The sequence below is a fragment of the Numida meleagris genome, chromosome 14 (assembly GCF_002078875.1).
Source record: "Numida meleagris isolate 19003 breed g44 Domestic line chromosome 14, NumMel1.0, whole genome shotgun sequence".
NCBI lineage: Eukaryota > Metazoa > Chordata > Aves > Galliformes > Numididae > Numida > Numida meleagris.
This window is the reverse complement of record NC_034422.1, coordinates 3,929,723-3,953,152: the sequence shown is the minus strand read 5'-3', so window position 1 is coordinate 3,953,152 and position 23,430 is coordinate 3,929,723. Positions and strand designations below refer to the sequence as shown.

Here is a 23,430-nt window from a genome sequence, read left to right as displayed (position 1 = left end):
CTGTTTAGTATTTGAGAAGAGTGTACAGCAGTTTAGGAAGTGCTTCTCTGTAACAGTTGAAATTAATCGTTGTTGTTATTATCGGGTTCCTTCTGATACTATGTGCATATATTGTTTCTTTTTGCATCACTTGATAAGCTTCTTTATGTTGACAAAATTGCACTGAGATTTACTTACAATAAGAGTTTGGAAGAATAATGTGAGAACATTTCTTCTATCAAGGCTGGAAATAGGATGAACTTCTTTAAGTGAATTGCAAATTTAAAACTGAAGTTATGCTAAGCCCAGTGGTGTGTAATAATACAGCACTATTGACCAGGCCTTGAGGGATATATGGCACATGAATAGCACTTTTCTAAAAGCACTTTTTAAAAGTCATTTCTGCTTCTGAAAACAGAATGAAACACGGTGCTAACTGAAATATGGAAAAATATGGAATAGAATTATTTTCATCCAACATTATAGTGTTCAGATACATTTGGCAGTGTATTTGAAAGATGATTTTGCCAGCAAAGAACTGACAGTAGTAATGCAAAACAAAATTCCTATAATAAGTTAGCTAACTATCAAATTTCAGTTTGGCAGAAAAAAGAATATTCTACTGAATGTTTTTCATTTAGCAAACATATTATCCACACAAAATAAATTTTCTTATGGTGAATTTAATTTAAAGGTAGGTATTTTTTTCATGGAGAGAATCATCAGTACGAATAGAAAAATATAAAAGACCTTTCAAATACAGTTTCGTCGATAACCTCATATTTTAGCTGCCATGCTATTTTAATAGAAAAGGTGTTCAACAAAAGTCCCCTTATCTAGTAAATGTGTAATGTACTTCACATTAATTGTAATGAATCATGGATTGGTAGGGAGCTATGTGAAAACTCATCTGTTTTCACATATGATTATTGATACCAATCATATTTTACAAGGGCCCAGACACACCCTGGGAGATTGGGACGTAAATACGTTAAATCCAAATCTTCCACTGCTGAAGGTAACTGATGGCTTTGCTGTTGAGTTCAGTGTGCTCTCAGGGTTATTTTCTCAGTTTCTCAGCAAATATTAATCTCAGGTCTTTGCAACTGGATAGTTTAATTCATTCCACAGGCTGTTTAAATAATGTTTAAGTGCTGTGCAAGATGAGTGCAGTGGCCTCTTGCACTTCTTTGTGAGGTGACCATACTTGCTTGGATAATGTGCTGTGTATGCAGTAGAAGTGTGAGCTCAAGCAGTCTTTAGTGGGAAAAACTCAAGTGATTTCTCCAGGACTTACCTAATTTGGGTGATGTGACTCAGTTTCGTAATACTTCTTGTTTTTTTTGATCTCGAAATATAAGACCAAAAGGGCAGGAATTTAAGTTTTAAGGACAGTAAAGAGTAAATGGAAAAAACATACAATTTTTAGGAGGAGAGTAAAATTAATGTTTTAATTTCATAGAATGATTTGGGTTGGAAGGGGCCTTTAAGATGCTGAACTGCTGAAATGCACCATCTGTTGCCTCACTGTGCTCACATCCACTGTTTGGTCTCCATAAATGTTCAGCAAGTATCAGTGAATGTCAGTGGGTGCAGCTTCTTCTGTGTGAAGGGCTCAGTTACATGCCTTTGCTTCATATGCACTTCCATGTCAGACACCATTCTTTCAGACTGCCCCTCTGCTGCCTTCTGTCACATGGCAACAAAGTGCAATGGAATATTGGTGGGAGGGTTCTGTCTCTGCTGCCATACCAGCAACATCTGCCTCTGCTATTGTGGGCCAGCACAGTAAAATAGGAGGCATTACTTTTGGAGCAGCCCTTGTACATTCATTTCCTTCTTGTTTTTTGAAAATAACTCCTGCTATAACAACTGAAACCTAGTGGTTGTATCTGTTAAAAATAGATGGGCTAACACTAATTAGAATTCTCTTCATCTCTTGGTTTATTTCTATGCATTCATTATTTGCCCATAAACCATGACCATGCTCTTAAAATTTCTCTTTATTTAGTAGGTACCATTATAACTGCTGGATTGCAAGTCTAACTCGGTCATTCAGTGCAATTATTTGTAGTATCTGATGCTGCTGCTGAAAAATAGATTGGGTCATCCCTATCACCCTCATGCAGGTGAGCTGATGGCAGACTGCCAGCGGCGAAAATAGAGACAGATCCTGGAAGTAGGCAGTGCTGGTTTCTGAAGAACAAGGTAAAGCAATAAGGAACTTCCAGATGTGTTAGTACAAGGAGTGCTTTTGGGTAGCATGAAGCAGCACTGGTGACCTGAGACAAACTCCACACCAGGCAGCAGAGCTGGCTTGTTAGCCCAGATGTTGGGTTTTTGTTTTTTTTTTTCTGGTGTGTGTATTAGTTTTCCACCAATGAGGGGCAACATACTGGGATAAAAAGAGCAGGTCAGGGCCACCCTCTTCTAGCTGTTAACTCACACCATCTTGTGAAATATCAGTAAGAAAAATATCTTTATTTTCTATAGTTGAGCCAGTGATGAGAAACTCTTATGTTGCCTTGTATGGAGTCAGGAGTTGGACTCGAAGATCCTTGTGAATCCCTTCCAACTCAGGAAAAGGTTGTGACAGAAGGGAAATGGAGGCAAGTCTGCCAGGTCCTAACCTGAAATATCACATGCTGGAGTGTCAGGTGCTGAGGTTTTTAATTCTTTTTGCAGCTGTAACTTCATGTAAAGGGTGAGAGCAAGTGCCATACATTTACTTTCAAACAGTGAAAAACGTAAATACATCTTTCCATAACATAGCTCACAGAATATTACCACTCTTTACGTATTAATTCACTGTCATGTGATATACATTATTCCTGTAATGTGTGCTTTCTCTGTTAGTTAGACAGTCAATAATTCACATTACAAACATGTAAGCAATAGCACTGTGCTCAAGGCCTGTATCTTCCATCAACTTCTTTTCTGTTACATTGGATAAATTATCCTTAATTATGAGTTACTTAATACAGCTTTTGTAATAATCTGTATTCCAAGTAAGTGTGAAATACTTTCAAAGATCTTGTGCTTATGGTCAGTGTTTTATGTCAATAGCATCAAGCTGGTGCATGAGAATTACCTAAGCCAGTTTTATTAGTATTCAATTTCATTTTTCTACTTTCCCTACTACCATTTAAAATAAAGAGCATAACATAAAATTGATCTATAAAGTGTGAATACGTCTGTACGCCATGTTACACAATATTTCTGCTCTTTTCTTCTTGATGATCCCAGCCTTGGCAGGAATATATTCACTCACTGTAGACCCATTAAGGGTCTACCAGGGCATGAAACCAAATAATTTCAGCTTATTTTTGAAACATGATGGTTTTAGAGAACTAAAAACCATATATTTAGCCCCCCAAAGTCTGAGGCAGGATTGTGCAGTACGTTAGCTATAGGGGCAAGGCTGGCTTAAGCTGCCCCCTGCTCCATCTGCCTTTTTTCCACATTTTCTTTTGTTTCATCTTAAGTCCTAGCTCTTGTCCTGCAAATTAATTGTCCTTCAACTTGCAGTGCTGTCTCTGTCATTAGCAAGGCTTTTTTTTAGGACTGAAAGATCCCATTTAATTTTAAATAGTACTTTTTCATAGGTAAAAGAAGGACTGAGAACTGTTAAGTAGTAAAACACCATAAGAAACCGTCATTATTTTTTAAATTGTTGGATCACAAAAGTTCATATGTCTTTTGAAAGATATCCTTAGTCTTCTACTGTAACATAAACAGCCTTACATTTTTCCCACTTCATTTATTACTGGACTTCCTGCTTGTTCATGTAGTTTTCGTGGTGTGGCTAATTCACTCTGATTCTCTGAAACTGCCCTCTTCCCATCCGTGAGCTGCTTGTTGATGACTATTCACTTCTTCCTGACCCCTTTTCTGTCCATTTCTTTTACCATTTTTCTTTCTCCATTTCATCTTTAATAAATAAAATAGACTGTTATGACTGAGCAGTGAACTGTAGGGGCAGTCATGTAGAAATTCTGAAATAAAAAATCCCCACAAAATCCTTGCAAGTGGGAAAAAAAAGTCACTTCTTTGGCTTCTTATTTCCTGAGCAGACTGGTTCAGGAATTTGTTGCTTTAGTAGTTTGTTTCTGCATTAATTTTTGTTTTTTCTTCCTGCCCTGAAGTTGTTATCCTCCAGATGTGATTTCACACTGTAGAGGTTGGAATGGGGGTGGGAGAGGAGAAGGGAAAACTAACGTGCAGAGTGGCACAATCCACCAGTGTATCATGCTCTACCTTGTTTAACTGTGCCTCCATTATGGCACCAGTTTCCCACACTGAGCTAAGTCTGCAAAGCAGTTCTTAGCTGGAGGAGTGCAGCAGTGTATCACCTGTGTACACTGCTACTGTTCAAAAGGGGAATGGTTGGAGGGGCAATATGGGACTCCTTTTCCCGTTTGCACCTTAAAAAGAGCCACAGTAGTCGAATCCTCAGTGACTCACAGAGTCACAGCCTGCTGAGGGTCTGTGCTTCTCTCCATGGTGAAAATGGCAGCAAAGAGCATTTAGCCCTAAGTCAGCAAAGGCTGATGTTCCAGTGAAGGTTGTTTTGGGACTCCAAGATGCCACACTAAGCAGTAGCATCACTAGAACTGCTTGAAAGAATGTGAGTTCAAACTGAAACTTGTGAGGTAATATTGAGCAAATCTGCTGGAGAGTGAGCGAGTTGAGCAATTCCCTAGTTTACTCCTAAGGCATTGCAGCCAGTGCTTCTAAAAGAAGTAGGAACTGTCTGAACACAAAGTTTTCACAAATGAACTCAAAGAAACTCTGCTTCTTTTTTGCTAGAGGGGAAGAGTACGTTTGTTTATTTGGTTTTGTTCTGTTTTGTTGTCCCTTTTGAGAGATCCTGAGGAGATTTCTATGTTTAAAAAAAAAAAAAAAGTTTCATATTCCACAAATTCACAGTTGGAGTTATAGAAAGGCAATAAAGTAAGAACTTGTTTGTTTAATAATGTAAATTAAATAACCAGTATACTAGCACTTCAGGAGTAATTTTGGAAGCGTAGCAGTTACCACTTTTACTATATCTATTTTAAAATAATTTCTTGTGCAATTCTTATTTGGGAATAACTGCAGTAACTACTACTGGCTGATCCTGTATAGACAACTCTACATATATTTGGCAGCAATCTTTGAAAAGGTTAGTGGTAAGAAGAGCTGGATTCATGCCTGATGTGTCTAAAACTTCTATTATGCATAAATGTGTGGTTCTGAAACTAGCTGTACTCTTTCTGCGAAAGCCAGTATTTTTGTGAGCTAGGGCTGTTCTGTAATCAAAAATCTTTTCTTTTTCTGTGCCATAATCAGGTTAATGATTATGAGAAAGTACACAGAGCTAAACTAAAAAAATGCGCTTCTCCTAACCTGGTAATCGTGTTAATTACAAAACTAATTCCTTGATACTGTAATTGTTTGTTGTAAATGTAATTTAAAGTGCTGATTTTGTTGGCTTTTAGTCTTATTAAAATGTTACTTTCTAATGATCCGTCTTGCTTCTCCAGTAGTCAAAAGAAAATCGCACTGATGAGCACATTGTTATACTAGATTTTTTGAAAAGAAAAAGAACAGATCTTTTATGATGAACTATAAATCACTTTTCTTCTCCTTCTCTTTGAAGCCAGATGCTAGGAAGAAAATATATGTCCAATATCAAGGTGAGAGTTTTGAAATATTAACTAATGCATTCGATTTATTTAGGTAATATATTTAGTACCTGTATGTTTATGTATCTATCTTCTTTTCTCTGGAAATGTTTTGCTGAAGTGGGCCTTGGTTTGAAATGCTGACTCCATGAAGTCAAACTCTTTGCCATTGCCTATATTGCTGTGTATGAAATTTGGTGTGCTTGAGAGAAATATGTTTTCTTACAGCAAGAATTTAAGAGGCATGGTTCAGCCATCCAAGAACCAAACGTGTCGTATTTCTCTTTTCTTCAACACAGGAATCAAGACTACTCCCACTGAAACATTTGACTGGTATAGATTTCTACAAAATGCAGGTATAGCTCACTTTTTTCCAGTATACACCATATTTATTCTTAATAGATATAATTCTGGGTAGAATTTTAGAATGTGAAGGCTAACTGATTATGTAATAAAATGGTTTAATGATATGAAAGTCACTAGATTCAGGTAGAACATCAATCAGTGAACTGTCTCCAGACTGTAGGTTTGTCCAGTTCTGAATTACAAGGTAAAAACATTTCAGTATTATAGTCATCAATTTGATCTCTCATAGTACAACTGTTCCCTCTGTTACTAATGAATTGTCACTATTCAATTGCTTTATCATATAAGTAAATGTATACCATTATTCAAGACTGGTGTCTAATTTTAAATGGAGCATTGTGAGGTCATTTTGTTTTAGTAAATCACGGCGCACGAGCACAGTGCCACCAAGATTAATAGTTTTCTGAAGGGAAATGATTTGTCTCTTGCTAGCACAGCCCTAGCATTGAGTGTACCTCCAACTAACTTATGATTAAAAGAACAGTTAACAGAGGGGGGAGGAGGAAGCTCCCCCTAAGGTGCATGTCATCTAATATACCAGAGACAGCTTTTTGCCTGGTTTGTACTAATGCAAAAGTGCAAAATAATTCATAAAGTAGACGAAAAGCAAACAAAAATGTAACACAGTGTCTGTGCTCGTTAAATTGTAACTGGAACACTGGCATCAGATTATTTAGTGTTGGTTGGTTTGTTTGTTTTAACGACTGTTTCAACTCATCAGTCTCTGTTTCCATTGCTGGTGGCAGGCTAAAATTTCCACTTAACGTTGCACACGGAGGCAGGTTTTTGGCTGTACCTTTACACTTATTGCAGACTAATTAGGAGTTCCCTTTCAATTGCTTTTCTGGGGATTTGGAATTTCAAGGTGTTTAAAATGTTTTAAATTCTCCTAATGTGGAGCAATCAGTAGAAAATTATCAAAAACAGCAAGCAGTTTTGCTTGGAAGAATACCATTTTGATAGTATTGGCTTGCACAATGAATTGCACTTGAAAAGATGGTTAACTGTGAAGCAGATAAAGCTGTCTGATCTCATTCACCTCTTGGCATTCATGAGCTTTGTTTGTTTTAAAACAACAGTAAAAAAAAAAAAATTGGTATCCAAAGGCAATTAATAATTTATTGTGGGAAGAATTTCTTCAGATAACTCCTGCCTATATCTTTAGCAGTACCCTTGCATTTATTTGTCAAATACGGGGCTCCCAAAACTGAATGTAAAGAAACTGTGCATGTCCTACAACTCAGCAGAGTGCATTTGAGCCATCTGTGTTAAGCATCCTTGGGGATCAGGCCATCCATTGGCAAATTGCTCCTTAAAATGATAGAGGCCCTTCGGAATATTTCAAGACTTCTTTTGCAGAGCACACATCATTAATTTTCTTTATAGTGAATTCTTCAGCTATGGAAAAGTCTTACCATTTGTTTCATGTCATGCCACTAATAGTCTCTTTAACTCAGGATAACGGTTTGTGAAAGATTTTAATGGAGTATTCAATGAGTGGCAAAATGCATCAGATACCTGTATCCCCCAAACACGAATGGTATTAAAACAAAAGCAAAGTAATACCTGTGTTTTTTCACATTTCATTTGATAGTTTTGTGGCTAGCATAAATGCCAGTTGCCTAATACAAACTGAAACAGCATTGTGAAAAGTGTTTTTATTGTTGTTATTATCTGTGTAATACCATCATAGCACAAAAATTGTGGAATTAGTATTTTTTTCATTTAAGAGTGATACTTGAATAGTGTTGGTGTGCTAGCTGCAGTATTTTCAGCGGTTGCTGTTGAAATATTTATTGGTAAATCTACAAAGAAAGATTTTAAAAGACAATTTGCAGTTACAGTGTTTGTCTTACATGTATGAGAGACTGTAAACAACAGTAGCCAAACCAAAAAGCCTAACCAAGTAGAAATTTCAACACAGGCTTCAACAAGACAATCTTTTCAGTTTATTTAGTAGCTCAGTAGTTATTTAAGGAATTACTACAACATGGGTCAGTCTGGGGGTCAGACTACATGCTCAAAATAGTTTTGTCTGTCCTTATAATCTAGAAGTCTTTATACAGCACAATCTGTTTTGATTTAAGATGCTTGTCTTTAGAGAGACAATGAAAGTTCAAGTTTTTGCTGAAAAGTAGATCACAGAAAATGACAGTCAAAGTAAATGCAAAAATGGAGTCTGATCTTCTCTAACAACATAGCTCAAGGATGGGATATAGCTATTTAAGATCACAGGCAGGCTTGATGTCCTCATACCTTGATGAAAGGCTCCTTTTGATCTCTGTGGAATGTGGTTGAAGCTGTAAACCCTAATAAACACTCCTGTAAACACTTAGAAGTCATGTGATTTGACAAAGGAGATAACTAACAAAGTCTATACTAACAAACTGAGGAAGCTCATCTACCCAACAGATGTTTTGAAAACATCCTACAAAAGTGAAGAGAAGACTTTTAAATAAGAAAAATACTTTTAATTTTCTACATTTGAACAGGTGGTGAAAAGTTCTCAGATTGCACTGTGTAGAGCCAGGAGTTAGATTCAGTGATTCTCTTGAGTCCTTTCCAGCTCGGGAGACTGTATGATTCTAAAATAGGTCACTTAAGATACAATGTTCTGAATTGCTTTTTTACCTCTCAGCAAGTTAGTGCTTGATATTACTCATTCACTTCGAGGCCTGCAGCTTTTCAATAAGATTAAAGATTTACAGTATTTTTTTTTTTTTACTGTACATCTATGATTACTACATTTTTTCCTGATAGTACCTAGGGGCATGGAGTTAAATGAATCTGCTCATTCAAAGTCTATTTAGATAACATCTCTACTTATTCTTGACTTTCTTAGGAAAATGGCGTCCTTACTTATGCTTCAGAAATGATTCCAGTTTCATGCTATCTGTTTGCCTGTATTCATGTTGTGTTTTGCTGGCATCTAAGTAAAGATTTTTTTAAGTGCCAAATGTCAACTATTATAGTGTACCTTAATAGTAACGTTATTATTTTTCCTAAAAAATAGTTGACATGACAAAGTTACACAATTTCAGATAAGGAACAAACCAGGAGCCACCGAAATCTTAAATAATAAACACTTATTTCCATGCTTCAGCTGGAAAGTGTTGCATTTTCAAAATGTTTTCCACTGTATACTTTTAATGTACTTCATTCTCTCATTCTGTCTCATAACTGAATACCTCCAAACAGTTCACCAGAAATTAAACTAGTGTCATTGCTTCATGTCTAACAACTATTCAGCTGGCTTGCATATGAATGGGTAAGTCTAGATGGATCAGTCTAGATTTGAGAAAGGTCCTCTAGGGCACACCGTGACTCAGAATCACAGCCAGCAGAAGAACACGAGTCCTGAGTATTAATCACATTTCATCTCTTAGTGTATTTTGTTCCAAATTCCAATATTAGAAACAACTACTCAAGCACACAAGTTGGGTACCCTTTTGATCATGCAATTCTGCTCTGAAATTTCAAATGCTAATGCTGTGTTGCTGTGTTTCCGTGTTGAGCTCTATCATACTACCTCTGCTCCGTCATGAAAAAGGATTTGTGTAACTGTGGGAGTTCCATGTCAGTCTTAATCTGCCACTGTGGCTGATTCATTTCAGCTCACCTGCCGTTTATCTGTCACCATCCCTGTAGTTCTGTGTGGCATACCAGGACAGCATACTGTCAAATTGATGAGAGGATTGAGTTATCGTAATCCTATCAATCACCCTTGTTGTTTCGACCTCTCACATCTTGATAAAGATGGTGACCTGCTAAGCATGCTCAAGACTGGCTGTAGCCAATATACAGCTGTTTTTTGTAGATAAGAACAATATAACAAGTCAGACCACAGCTATACAAATATACTAACAAAGCATATTTAAGGGAGTATCTTTTACTGATACAAAACAATTTTTCTTGACAGTGAAGGAGATGTTTAGTGCATTTAGAGCATAGTGAGCTTGAAGTGTGGCTGAAAAACATGTACCATGCCCTCTTTTTGTATTGCCAGTGATGTACAAATCTTCCTAGTTTATATTTGCTTTGCTGAGCAAACAGAAGGATGCCTGAGCTAAGAGATAACGATGCACACTGTGCTGTTGCAAATCTTTGCCTTTGTAACACTTAACAGAAATAAGGAAAAACAGACACGAGCATTTTTTTTGTTATTTGGGCATTAGCATGTCATTCAAACAGCACAACGACACAGTGGGTGCATCAAAACAGCACATCAGTTGATAGTGCTGTATTGGTGTATTTCCATTTCAGAAGGGAATCAAAAAGGACTGTTGTATCTTATTACAGATTGAGTAGCCTATCTGGGAAAGGCAGAACAATAGTAAAATCTCAGATATTCGAAATCTTGTTTAAGCTCAGGTAAGAACTTCTTTCAGATACCTGTTTTCACCCAGCCTGTGGCTGTAGCTGGTAAAGCAGCTGTTGTGGTTATTCTGTTCCCCTTACTAGAGTTGTTCTTGGGAGGACAAAACATATTGAAATAATTGCTTTCTTGTACAAGTAGTTGCATTTTTTGAGAAAACAACAGGTGGGGGAAAAAACTGATGCAGGCATCATCTTGACATGTAAATCTAATAATTTTCAGTGAATGAGCAGGAAGCTAACGAGATGCACAGGTGCTACCTAAGCTTGATCTTAAGCAGACAGAGAATGAGTAAAGTCCCAGTACTAAATAGTGGCTGTGATGTGCTGGTAATGCAGTCTTCTCAGGAATGTCTTTATGTGTTCCTAAGTGGATTGAGTTGGTGAGAGTCTGCCTGTAAAAATGAATTAGGTGATGAGTAAGATCTACAGCATTCAATAAAGTAAAACTACAGCTGACTCTCACTTCACTAAATTGAATAGCAGAGGCAAATCCTTGCTCAAATAGCTTTTCTTTGACAGCTTTTAGAAAGGCCGTGCAGGATCCAATCTCAGGGCGCTGTGTCCAATATCTGCGATTGGAGGAAAAAAATTGCAGAACATTCCACAATAGAGAAGGAGGACTTGGTAAAGCTGCATGAAGGGAATAATCTGTGAGAGTTCAGACTTGTGAATGTCTTTTCAAAATAATAAAGGTCAAATAAGTGGGCTATTTTCTTTATTGAATTACTAAATTTAATAGTAAAATTTATTACTTTTTAAAGTAATTTCACTAGTGAAATAATTAAACTGTTAGGCATGAGATTCTTGAGAGAAGTGTCTTTAAATGCCACAGGATCCGAATGTAAAAATCCAAATTTCAAAGTAATTGGGGCTAGCAATTTTCATTAAAATATTATCTAATAAAACAAAAACATATAAGAGATATAAGATAGTATGATACATATATATATATATATAGTGTGTGTGTATATATATATATATAGTATGATAGTATGATGAGTATAAGATAGAAACAACAAGATGTTAAGAGATAAGAAGAGGCCATTATTTCAGACATAGTTAATGTTGGCTAAGATATGTTGGTCAGATGACGAGTGCAGTAACTCCGTAATCTCTACATGAGAACAGGGAGACCTGATTGCTCACTGCTGTCTGGCTGAGCCTTCAGTCCTGACTTGTACTCTGTTCCAGAATAATTGATGGGTGGGGGGTTCATAATTTAAAATGAATATTTGTATCATATGCATAGTTAAAATGCAGTCTCAATTTTGCTGGCACGTTTTAGTTGTTTGTTTTGTGTGGGTTTGTCATGAATTGAGGCCACTGCTGCATGTCTTAAAAACAAACAGTATTAACAGACCATTGCACCAGAATGGCTTTTTCAGTCTAAATGTTTGTGTATATTATAAATTACAAATTATTTCTTGGTCCAATAACCAGTAAAATATTACTTACCATGTCTGTTGCAGCCACTCTTGACAGCTCAAGCTGCTAAAGTTAAATGGAACTGACTCAGTAATGAACCCTGTGACAGGGAGCATATAAAAATCCCTGAACTGGATTTCAATTTTAAAAGCAATAGCAGTTGAGTATTCACCATACTTCTCACTTTTTCCCCCCGACAGACAGAGGTTTGATGCAAGGCTCACATTAATCCCGTCCTTGACGTGAGGAAAGGTATTCCTGGGCTGTTTTTTGTGGGGTCTGGAGTAGACCCTGCAGTTTTAAGTTATGCAGCACTGGGAAGAACTGTAAACTGGTGTCAAGTCGAGGTGATGATAAATCCCAAAGGGCAGAAATGCAGTGATGCCACCTAAGCAGCTGAGTCACTGCAGCTGACTTTGGGTGGAAGTGCAAGGGAGGAGGCCTCAGAGAAGGCTGCACAGAAGTGGGCTCTGCAGCTCAGCTGTCCTGCTGCCTTCCTCTGGTCATAAATCCCACAGGCCGTGCAGCAGAGCCCTCCTGGTAGCTATGGGACGTAGTGTGGGGCTGATGCACTGACATCCCACAAAGAGCCTGCAGCTGAAGAGCAGCCATTTGAGGCAGTTAGTTAATCTGCGTCATCCATCCTTGCCATGAGCTCAATAAAAACACGATCTGAAGGACAGCAGACTGACTTGTTCTGTACAGTAAATCAAAGAACACTGCAGCTTCCCTGCAGTGTTTGTAAAATTATGTTGCTGTTGTATGTTCATGTAGCAGAATTGGAGTTATTTTATGGTAAACACATTTTACTGAAGTTTATCACTTAGTAGCCCTCTCCAGAGGTGTGTTCTTAATTGTGCTGTTACAGAACCACTGGCAACTGCAACATCATACATCTGATTCTCCCTTTTCAAGATAACCTGCAGAATGATTTTTGTGGGTTATTGTGATATATTTGCAAGAGGGATTTTTTCATGTTAAAAACCAACAGGTTGAGACTTTTTCCAAACTTTACTTTATATTTGTATTTCTTAACAATAGTGTTAAATGCTTTGTGACAATTGAACGTCTGGCTAAATACACTGTAGCACTGCTGGCATGTTAGGGCTAGATAACTATTGACCTTTACCCGATCTTTCATAGCAATGTGTGTCTGCCCAAGCCTCACAATATCCTTGAAACAGGTGTTATTATAGTGTTGCAAAGTTGCTCCTTTTATGGGTAGAAAAATAGAGAAACACAATAATTTGTATAATAGCCAAAGCTGATTTCTGGTGTTGAAGAATACAGCCACCAGTTTTCTTCCTCCTCCAAAACCTATACTTCTGCTGCCCCAGAAATGAATTCATATGCACTGTAGAATAATATGCATGATTAAGTTCTCAGCTGAATTGATTTATGGATTAGTGCAAGATGGAACAATGATAAGAATGCTTTAGAACCCACCCTGTTATTGCTGTTAGTATTGTATGCACATATTCCTGAAACTTTGGATTTAATTTTATTTTATCTGCATTCAGATTTTTAAAATGTTTTGTTACAGGTATTCCTACAGATACAGATGATTTACGTGTCTTTCTCTTGATATGTGGACTTAGAAGAGTCAAAGATCCTCTGTATTTAGTAGATGTATTCTCAGGTAGGTAGCTGGTATTTGGATACCCTTGTTTGGTTCCTGGATTTAGATGCGTTTCTTTTAAGGTTTATAAGCTTGGCATTAGCTGTGTTATTCATTGCAAAAATTTCATAATATAATTATATTTTGAAAACACTCATGGAACCACTGATCAGTTCAGCGCATTGTTGCTGTACTGTGTCTTTTTCAGCCTGCTGGGAATAACAAAGCATTAAAATCAAAGCATTATTTGATGCTTTTACTTGTTAGGAAGACTGTTTTGCTGGTACATACAATATTAATGGAAGACAAAAGAAGGGTTCATCTATTTCAAAACAACTTTCTTTATCTTACCGTCCTGTGCCTGTGTCCTAAGCAATACCATTAATGTTACAAGCAAATCTTAGCACCCACTGTTATAAAGTTTTCCTGTAGTCACGTAGGTGAACGTTTTGCCAGATTCTCAGCTTGTATCTGAAAACATTCACAAGTTCTAAGCTGAAAATGTAGCCTCAGGTATTCCATTTACTTTTTTTTAGGCCTTCACTGCCTTGTTATATTTCACAGCAAATATAGTTTATTAATGCCAAGAAACTGGTTCTGTGATAGAGTTCTGTTCTAGTCATGGAAGAATGGCAGATTTCTCTTGTGTACATAATAACTCAGCATTAATTGTAATGGTTGCAGTTGCTTCCTTATAAAACAGGAAAAATTTGAATCATTTTGTCTTAGTGGCCAGGGTCACTGCATTCTGTAGAGCATTGTTCTCTAAAGATTCGAAATTAATATCTGAGCTTAGTTAAATAACCCTTGAATCATAAGAGATTTCATGAAGCAGAAATGCTAACTGCTAACTTTCAGATGTGCTAATCTTTTGAATTCAGAGGAGTAATCTGAGGGCAGAGCGTGAAATCAGATACGTATTCAGTCCTTTATGTAGAAATACAGTGTTTACCTAGTTCTGCTTTACTCATGCAGCTATTTACATTGGTTTTAGAGGAAGAAGAGGATTTTCCGTGCTTTAAAATAGTATTAAAAATGAATAATTTTGATGAATAAAAATATGTTCCTCTTCTATTTTAGATTGGCACAGAAAGGAGCCCAATGTTCATCTGGGCATCATCGGGCCTGCAGTAAGTTGTTATTATTATTATTACTGATTTATTTGCATGTTTATTTCTAAATACTTCTGCTTGCTCACATGTGAGATATTGCAATAATCCTTTCCAAAGTGAGCCTATGTCAGAGGACTTCTAACTTCCATGGAGATAAGAAGGTGCAAACTTAGCAATTGTAAAGGTTTTTCACAGCCTGTCTGAATGGTGGAAGCCATTCCAGTGCTCCAAAGTTCAGAGTTCTGCTAGCAGCTAAACATCCTCCTCACTTAGCACGTGCTCCTCTTTTTGTTGCAAAAGGGAAAGCAGCTAGGAGGGTTTTTTAAGAAGATATGCACTGGGTTAGTCCGACTGAATTCACTTGAGTTTTTCTTAATGCAGACTTATCGATAGGGTTGGAGTAGCTTACAGCAGCTGAAGATTTCTTTTGTGCATACTGAATTGTTGTTTGTTCAGAAGGCTTGGGCTAGTTTTATAACGTACGCTTGCAGTTGGAATAGTATAATTTTATATCCAGCTAATGCGCATGATTTGGTAATGCTATTTATCATGGTCTCATACAGCAAAAGATTTAGCCTAATATTTGACTTCTAAAGAAGTTCTCAGAAGTATCAAAGTATTTGGATCTTAATATTGTCTTCTGTATTTATACCTGTGGAATTGTACTACATTTATTAGACAGTCAGAAAGCTCTTAACGTGTAAAGTCTTGCAAATAGGATATTAGAAATTATTTCAAAATGAATAATTTATAAATTGGCCTACCAAATATTCTGAAAGGCAAAAGCTGCCATCTTGAATTTTTTAGCAAGAATTGTTAATGAGAAATGATAACACAGTGACAGTGATATTGGATGCTCATTACCCTTGTTCTTACCTCTTTTGTATGTGTGGAAGATGGTGTCTTTTTCTTTCAGCTTAGATTTTGATGTCATTTCTAGTAGCCTCAATTTGGAAATAATTCAGTTGTCAGCAGGAGCAAAATGGTGATAGGTTCCTGTCTGATACCAAACAGCAAGCACAGAGCTTATCTGACTGTGGTTACAGTCTGAGTGTACTAAAGCCCAGCAACTGGGGCTGATTTGGAGGGATGGAGGAAGGAAGGAAGGAGCAGCTCTTCATATCATGCAGGCTGCCCTGTGATCTGTGCTAAACCGATGACAGAGCTTTCTGTAGTTAAATGCAATGCATGGACAACTTTGTAACATACATAAGTTGATTTTGTAACAGAAGCTGGTAGATAACAGGCGACCATGTTTGCCTGGTTCTTTGATAAGTAACAAAATAAAGTGACAACAAATACTCATCTACCTGTAGAACTGGACCATGGAGGCAGATTAGGCAGAAGTATTATCCTTGCCTTTTCAATAGCTTTCTCTGAGACTGCTGAGTTCCTGGGCATCCTGCCATAGTCAGTTGGTTTTGGAAGCATTCACATCTTTTAAATACATTTTGAACTTACTCAACAGCTTGTGTTGTACTCAATTTTCTGTTATATTGAGCCTGTGGTTAGATAACTGTGCGCCCTCAAGTTTCTAAATGTAGCTCAGGGGGAACACTTCTCTAAGTCATTGCTACACCCATCCTGAAAGTAATATTTTAACTGAATTCTTATAATGAGGCCAGACTACTTGAAATACCTACCAATGAAAGAACACTGCTTAAGGGATTGTTCTGCTCATGAAATAGATGGCAATTTCTTGACTTCCACAGAAGTTGATACGATAGGAATTAGTATCGTACAAATTTTATGAGTCACTGGCTGTAGTTTTTCTCCTGCTTCTAAAGGTAGAAGAGCAAAAGACCATATCCCACTGCACGTTAAATCACTTCCAAGTACTCTATTGATTTTAATGGAAACAGAGTATAGTTCCTCAGGAGAGGAACTCAGCATCAAAATAGTACTTTGGGGAGAAAGCTAAAGAGAAGTTTATATAGAAATAGCAATCACAAAGTTCGATATAAGATATCAAAGGAACCTGTGACTTGACATGCTGGCATTGTGCACAGGTCTGTATCATACTGTTGTCAGGATTAGGAAGCGCTTCAGGAAAGACCACTTGATTTTCTCCCTCAGCTGTTAGCAAAAATAATTTTTGTAAGCAGTTCTACAAGCCTTTTATTTCTTGGATGCAGCAGGAATTCATTCCTTAGTGCAGCAGCAATTTGCTTCAATCTTTTGATTTACAAAGCAACGCTTTCAAGAAGTAATTATTCCTGTGTTCAAAGTACACAATCATAAAGTCAATTCTGAGCTTTGTGTTTTTTTTTTTTTTTACCAGAAGAGTTTTCTAACATTTTTTTTTTTTTTGGTGCTTTTTATCTTACACTGTGTTAAAACCAAACAAAAAATATTAACGTGCATTAAAAAATGAGCCATATTGTTTCCAGGACTTACAACTGCTGCATGCTATGCAAGCGATCATAAACTGCTCTATATAGCCAGTCTGCCTTATTAAAAACAGTCTAGCTCCATTCTTCATGTCTAGTTAAGGATTTCTAAGTTCTGTTTATTTATTTTAATCATGTTAAAGGAAAATAGCAGTCACAGCTAAGCTTTGTGAATAAACTTGCTGGCGTTAATTGCCTGTCTTGGACAACCATTTAATAACCCTAGCATGTCTTCAATGTTATACTGTATTTTTAATAGTTTTCAAACAAATGCTTCTGCCAGCATGCAATGTCTATCTGACTGTCACCTTTTACATGCTGCTTTCACCCCATGTTAACTGAAGCCTGCAAAGTTCCTTCCCTTGCTCACACTGGTGACTTCATTCATAAAGGCACAATCTCTAGGCACATCAGCACAGCGCTCCTCACTTAGACAGTAAGTTGTCAAATCCATCATTCCAATCAGCCTTAGCCGAGTCATCTGAAAACAGTCATTTGTGTTAAGCACATCTAGCTCTCATGAGAACCTGCAGCCAGAGGGATGTCAGGGGAGAAGAGGCCGAACCTCCCCATTTGCCAGCAGCACAAAGCTGTGCGGTCACTGGGAGCTGGGCAGTCCACTTGTTGCAGTGCAGTGCTCACAGCCTCACGGGGCAGCTCAGTGTCAGACTCACAGCATTCGTCTGCAGGGTCAAATGTAACTCCGCCAAGTTACCGAGCTGTGCTGTGAGTTTAAAGTTCAACGCATTCATGCATTTAAATATTGTATTAAAATAGATAAAATCTCTATTTTCTGGATATTTCAGATGTAGTGCTACAGTAGTGCCATACACCTGTGTGCATATTCCTTTCTAGGTCGATCCGCTTTTTACAAGTGAAGTTAAGGAGAAAATCAAAAGGTAAGAAATTAATGTTACTCCAAAAGAAAGCAGCTGGCTGGCTGCCTTTTTAGATCATGTGCGTAAATGCTTTTTCGTATCTACAAATGGCCGTGCATTCACAACTCTCTGCATGACTAACAAATGTGTATTGATAATTTGACATGTCATGTTCTCAGAATGGGTATTCTACATATTTTACGTTTTAGATCAGCCAGTAGATCAATTTGTATTGTCAGTTAAATCTTATCTGATTTAGGATTAGGTATTATTTATGTTTATTACTTTTTAGGGGTCTTTCCATTCTTTTTTTCATCTTGCCTTCTGCAAGATTTTGCATGCAGTTTGTGGGTGATCGAGTGGGTGGACAAGATAACACTCTGTAGTTTTTGCTGTCACTGCTTTATGAGCTTCCTGACCAGAGGGTGTACATTTTAGAGAACGGTGTTTTTGTTGTTTTTTTTTTAACTGCAGAATGCAGTATTTTCTGGCTAGAACAGAACAACAGCATTATCTCTGATTGATAATATTGTCCATATGCCTCAGATTTAAAACCTAGATAAAGTATTTGTTTTGCAATTGCATTTTCAAGGACAGGTTTTTTGTTTGTTCCTTATCAAGTTATTTATGGGAAACACGTCTCCTGTAATCGTACATTAATACTCCCCTTGATACAGCTATTTATCTCTGCAGAAACTGGATGTTACTGCACAATCAGAAAAGCAATGTCTAACAAAGTTAACAGGAGAGTCTTAGGGTCGAATGCTCTCATTTGTCCATCTGCCTTAGTGTTCTCACCTCAAGGATAAAGAGGGATGACCAGGTTCATCAACTGGAGGAGATGCTGGCTCTTTGAAAATGATGACTAGTCTTAAAGATCCCATTTGTTTCATCTAGGACTGAGCACCTCATTACCCTGTTTTTTCCATCCTGCACCCTTGATTCAATTGACCTTCCTTAATCTTAGGAAGATTACAACAGAAGAAATGTCAGCATTCAAAAGAGAAGAGTGCTTATCCTAAAAGTGGAAGCAGATGAGATCTTTTAGAACCTCGATCCATCCCCAAAAGCCAGCAGCTGAAAGCTCAGCATCTCCTGCAGGTGACCATTCTGATGGTCATACCCCATTTCCCTGTATATTTAAACTGTGTTTTTCATAAATCACTGCATTATCTCCCTTCTACTATATACATTCTTCAGGGAAAACATATCCATACCCACTGAACTCAGCTCTTTCATCTGTGAGTCAGACTGAGGTTAACAGAGCTTGGTGTTAGGTGATTGATTATAGAACTGCAGAAGGACAGTGAAGGGGACAGGTAGCAAAGTGTACCTGTACTGGGTTTTTAACTCCATTTATGGATAGAAAGCTAACAAAAACACGGCAAAGTGGCTTGCCCACGGGCAAGCAATTGTTAACATCAGAACCATGCCTGAACTGCTCGGACCATCTTCCATCACTGCTCTATATTTTAGCAAGAAATCCTAGAAAACATTTGTAGGAGGTATCCTATTTGTGTGCATCTTATTTCTAGGGCACCTGGAGTACATTTATTGCAGGAGATGCCACAGGATGATCTTCATGCTGCTATGAGAAGGTGCTTTGCTGTGGTGAACAGCTCCATTTCAGAGGGGATGTCTGCTGCAATTCTGGAGGTAATTGCATCTTAGCGATGAGGTTTTTCACTGAGGTTACACTGAATCTGACATTGCCTTTTCTCTCTGGAAACGCATGTCAGCATTTTATGTCTACGTTTCAAAGCCAGTGAAGACAAAACAAAACTATTTCTTTTTGCAAGTGTTAGTAGTTACGGCTTTTGTGCCTTGAACTGACAAATTTTTATGCTTTGTCTATTTTTTTCTTCAAGGATAGAATGTAATTTTATCAGTCTTGTTAAATTAACAATACAGACCTGAGATGAGAGTCGTTCTGATTTACTGAGGTTGCCATTATTCTTAATTCAACATCCACTTCCTGATAATGTTGCTAGAATAGACTTTCATTTATTTTTATATCCTTTCAAAAAGCAATCTAAGACCTGTATTTGGTTATTTCATTCTGAAGTTATTAATGAACGAATTATATGCTCAGTTAATTTTTTTTTTTGCCATCAATATTGAAAATTAATAACCAGATCTATTTCATACCTCTCAAAGTAGGACCTGGCTTAGTTCCAAATACTTTCCGGAGAAGAAAAAGTGTTCTTAAAAGGGAAGCTCTTTGGGATGATGTTTTTTACTGTTTCTTTTTTTGGTGGCTGGTGAATGTTGGTTCACCATGATCTCAGAAAGTATTATACAATCTGTATTAATGAATTAACTGTTGCTGTTTCTAATGAGTAATCACATGTTGCATCTTCAGCATGCTTTTCATCCATGCATCTTAAAGTTCATCAGAAGTAAGAAGTAAGTGAGCACTGTAGGAATTTTAAGTGTTGGTTAGATAGCAAATTTGTTTTTCTTTTCAGAAAAGAAGTTGCAGGGGTAGAAGAATGTGCTTCTTCACAGCAACAATGCTATCTATATGAACAAAAAGTACTAAAATAGTGTATTTTCCAAATTTATCAGTGTGGCTGATTACTACTGCTACATATTTTTATGTTCAGTAGTTGAGATGAAATGGAGGGTTACCAACACAGTGCACAGCCACCACTCAGTCCGTGTCTCAGAGAAGTAAATGTTAAGTACCTGTCACCTCCTCCCAACCAGCAGCATGTTCCTTTCAGGAGCACTTAAGAACAGCCGACCAAAAATCAATCTGGTTTACTTCTGAGAATGTCAGTGAGTTAAAGAGGAAAGAAAAAAAGCACAACAAAGACTGTTAAATGAGAAGGCATCTGCAACACAAGTGCAAGTGTGCTTGGCCCAGGACGAATTGTTATGCAAACTCAGGACTGATGAGACAATTAGAATAATCTTCCCCAACATTTTCCTATCAGATCTGAGCCGTTAAAAGGCATTTTCCTTAGCTTTTATCAGGGGAGGGAGTGTACCTACAGCATCTTAGCAAATATGTGGTAAGTCAAAGCAAAATGATAATGCCAGATCACTTCAGAAGTAACGTTGAGCCTGCTTCACGAATTACTTACTGATTTTTGGTCTCCTCAAGTGCAATTCTAGCAGTTTGAATCTCATAAATCAACAAGGAAAGTTTTTATTTAAGCTCGTCCCCGAGTGGCTGAACTATTCAATTAACCTTTCAGGGCTATCAGATAGTCAAATATCACCTCTAGTGGAAAGCTACTTTTTAAAGTTTCCACTGCACAATCATGTTGATTAATTTATCACCAATTCAAGATGCAAATCTCTGTCCAAAAGAAGAAAAAAGAACTCCTCTAAAATAACTGATTTTTCTCACTGACAATCTCCACGCTAACAGAAAAGTAGATCATTCCTATGCTTCTGACTTTGCTGCTGTTGTTATTTTGCATCAGAAAAAAAATCCAACAACTATTACAGTATAAAATTGGGAGGAGGTGCAGGCTATATTACAGTTTCAGAGTTGTTCCCATTGACTCTAAAAGCAAAATTAGGTTTTTAGTTACCTCTTAAGGCACTACCTGAAGCTTGCCTGCTTACTACCTCAGACTTGCTTGAATGCTTCTAAAGTGATAAGGATTTTGGTACTGTGCATCTGTTTACTACATGGTTGTACAGTGGGATTTGATGGCCTGCTTATAAAATATCCTACTGTAAAAATCTCTCCCTCTCAGAGGAAGTGTCATTCTATTGAAGTGAAGTCACTGCCTGAGATGGTCAACAGTAGGAAGAGCCATCTGCTAAGATCTTGATAAATTAATAAGGCAGAAAACGATGCATGAAAATCCTTTGGTCCTAGGCTGGATATAACATCTTGCTTGAATTTGGAAATGCAGCTCTCATTCTCTTGAAAGTTCAAAATTGAAGCAGGTCATGAATTTGTAAACACTGAGCACATGCTTAGCTTCCTTTTAGCATGAGGTAAGTATACAATAGATAAATGAGATAAATATATAACCATCTCCATTTCAAACCTACCTTAAGGTATGAAAGAGGTAGAAAGCATAGCTAATTACCTTCTCATTGAGTACTGATATCTTGGTGATTTTGCTGTAACTGACCAGTTTTCTGTCTGGCATTTGAAGAAGAGAAAACAACTTGAAAGCAAACATCTAACATACATCTCAAACTCAGAAAGTTGAGGAGTTCTGCATGTTCCTAGGCAAGTGCTGATGAAACAAGCACTACTGCTAGAAAATGTCTGTTTTTATATAGTTGGAAAGCAAAAGGTTTTGAGTCTAGCCCCATTTAATGGTTTTTTTTTGTGCTTTCAGTTGTAATACAATTGTTCTAAAAATCTCTAGATTGCTATGCATATTAGATCTACACACGCACACATAAAAGCCAATTTAAAGAAATCATAGGAGAGGAAGATAGCTAGTCTATTCTACCATAGGGCAATATTCATTCTTAAATTATATGTGAAGTAAAAAGATGTTGCAGAGCACTGACATTGAAGAGGGGCCACAAAAAGATGCATAGATTGGGGGGAAGAAAATAAGGGTCAATCCAAAAGACAAAATGGTAAATAAAACCCACACTTACTCTCTAAGCCCCACACTACGGGTTAGAAATGCTTACTGTGTAGCTTGATTCCAAAGCTTGAATCCCCATCCCATACCCTTTCGAAATAGCATTAAAACACATTTGCATTCAGGTTAATGTAACAAAACAGATGGCCAGTGGACTAACACATTACTTTATGCTATTATTTGTGGAACCCGGGTCAGTAAATTATACATATTTTCAACAATGCACATGATTATTTTTACTGCTTAAAAATAGACTAAGTATCTAAATTAAATTCTAATCCACTTCATGCAGTAATTATTTACAGCACAACCCATTTGTTTAAGGCTAGCTGGTACAAAGGCAGCCCCTCATCTTATGTATTTAGCCATCTGTTCTGTCTTTAGTAGCCATAATTCATTGGTACCTATGTGTTTTGGGACCTAAAGTTTTCTGGTTGTAGTGGTTACTGCCCTACAAATGTATGAGATGGAACAAATGTCTTTCCCTTTACAGTTCAGAAATTACAGAAAATTAAATAAATATAAATTTAGCAGCCAACTTCAGTGAGCTATCAGCTATATAGCATTCAGAAACAAGTAAATGACCTTGGGAAAAAAAAAAAAAAGTATGCTGGAGCCCAAGCTGAGCTATAGCACAGTGATGCTATGCCAGCCCATATAACCACGCCAGGAGGCACAGTCCAGGACAGACCTGACACAGGGCACCATACTTGTATTTGACCAGTCAGTGCTGGCACAGTTTCCACTATCCCCCAGGCTCAAATCCAAACTCCTCTTCTCTCCTTTATAGGTAACTGCTGTGGGGATAAGTAAGTGGCCAGTCCTGGGGTGTTGTGTTTTGTGTGTTTTCTTCATTCCCTTTTTCTTTAATGGTGCTTTCTCTTGAATGAACAATTGCTTGTTTGGAAAGTAGCCAGAGCTGAAATACTCTTGTGGTTTTGTTTTATAAAGGGAGAGATACAAAGAGGTGAGGAGAGGGCCTTAGGCAAGTGACAGAGAATGCTGACACGCTTCAAAACCGCTATCAAGCTCTTGATTTCCAAGAGAA

General features: G+C 37.4%; 1 protein-coding gene across 1 annotated transcript in view; it reads left to right on the top strand.

Moving 5' to 3' along the window:
• Positions 1-23,430, top strand: part of GLT1D1 (glycosyltransferase 1 domain containing 1) — a 51,240-nt gene that overhangs the window by 15,462 nt on the left and 12,348 nt on the right. Inside the window, exons 5-10 of the mRNA XM_021412785.1 lie at positions 5,621-5,657; positions 5,945-6,001; positions 13,357-13,452; positions 14,512-14,561; positions 17,789-17,832; positions 19,347-19,467. Of these exons, the coding sequence (XP_021268460.1) occupies positions 5,621-5,657; positions 5,945-6,001; positions 13,357-13,452; positions 14,512-14,561; positions 17,789-17,832; positions 19,347-19,467 (405 nt within the window). The remainder of the gene's footprint in view (positions 1-5,620; positions 5,658-5,944; positions 6,002-13,356; positions 13,453-14,511; positions 14,562-17,788; positions 17,833-19,346; positions 19,468-23,430) is intronic.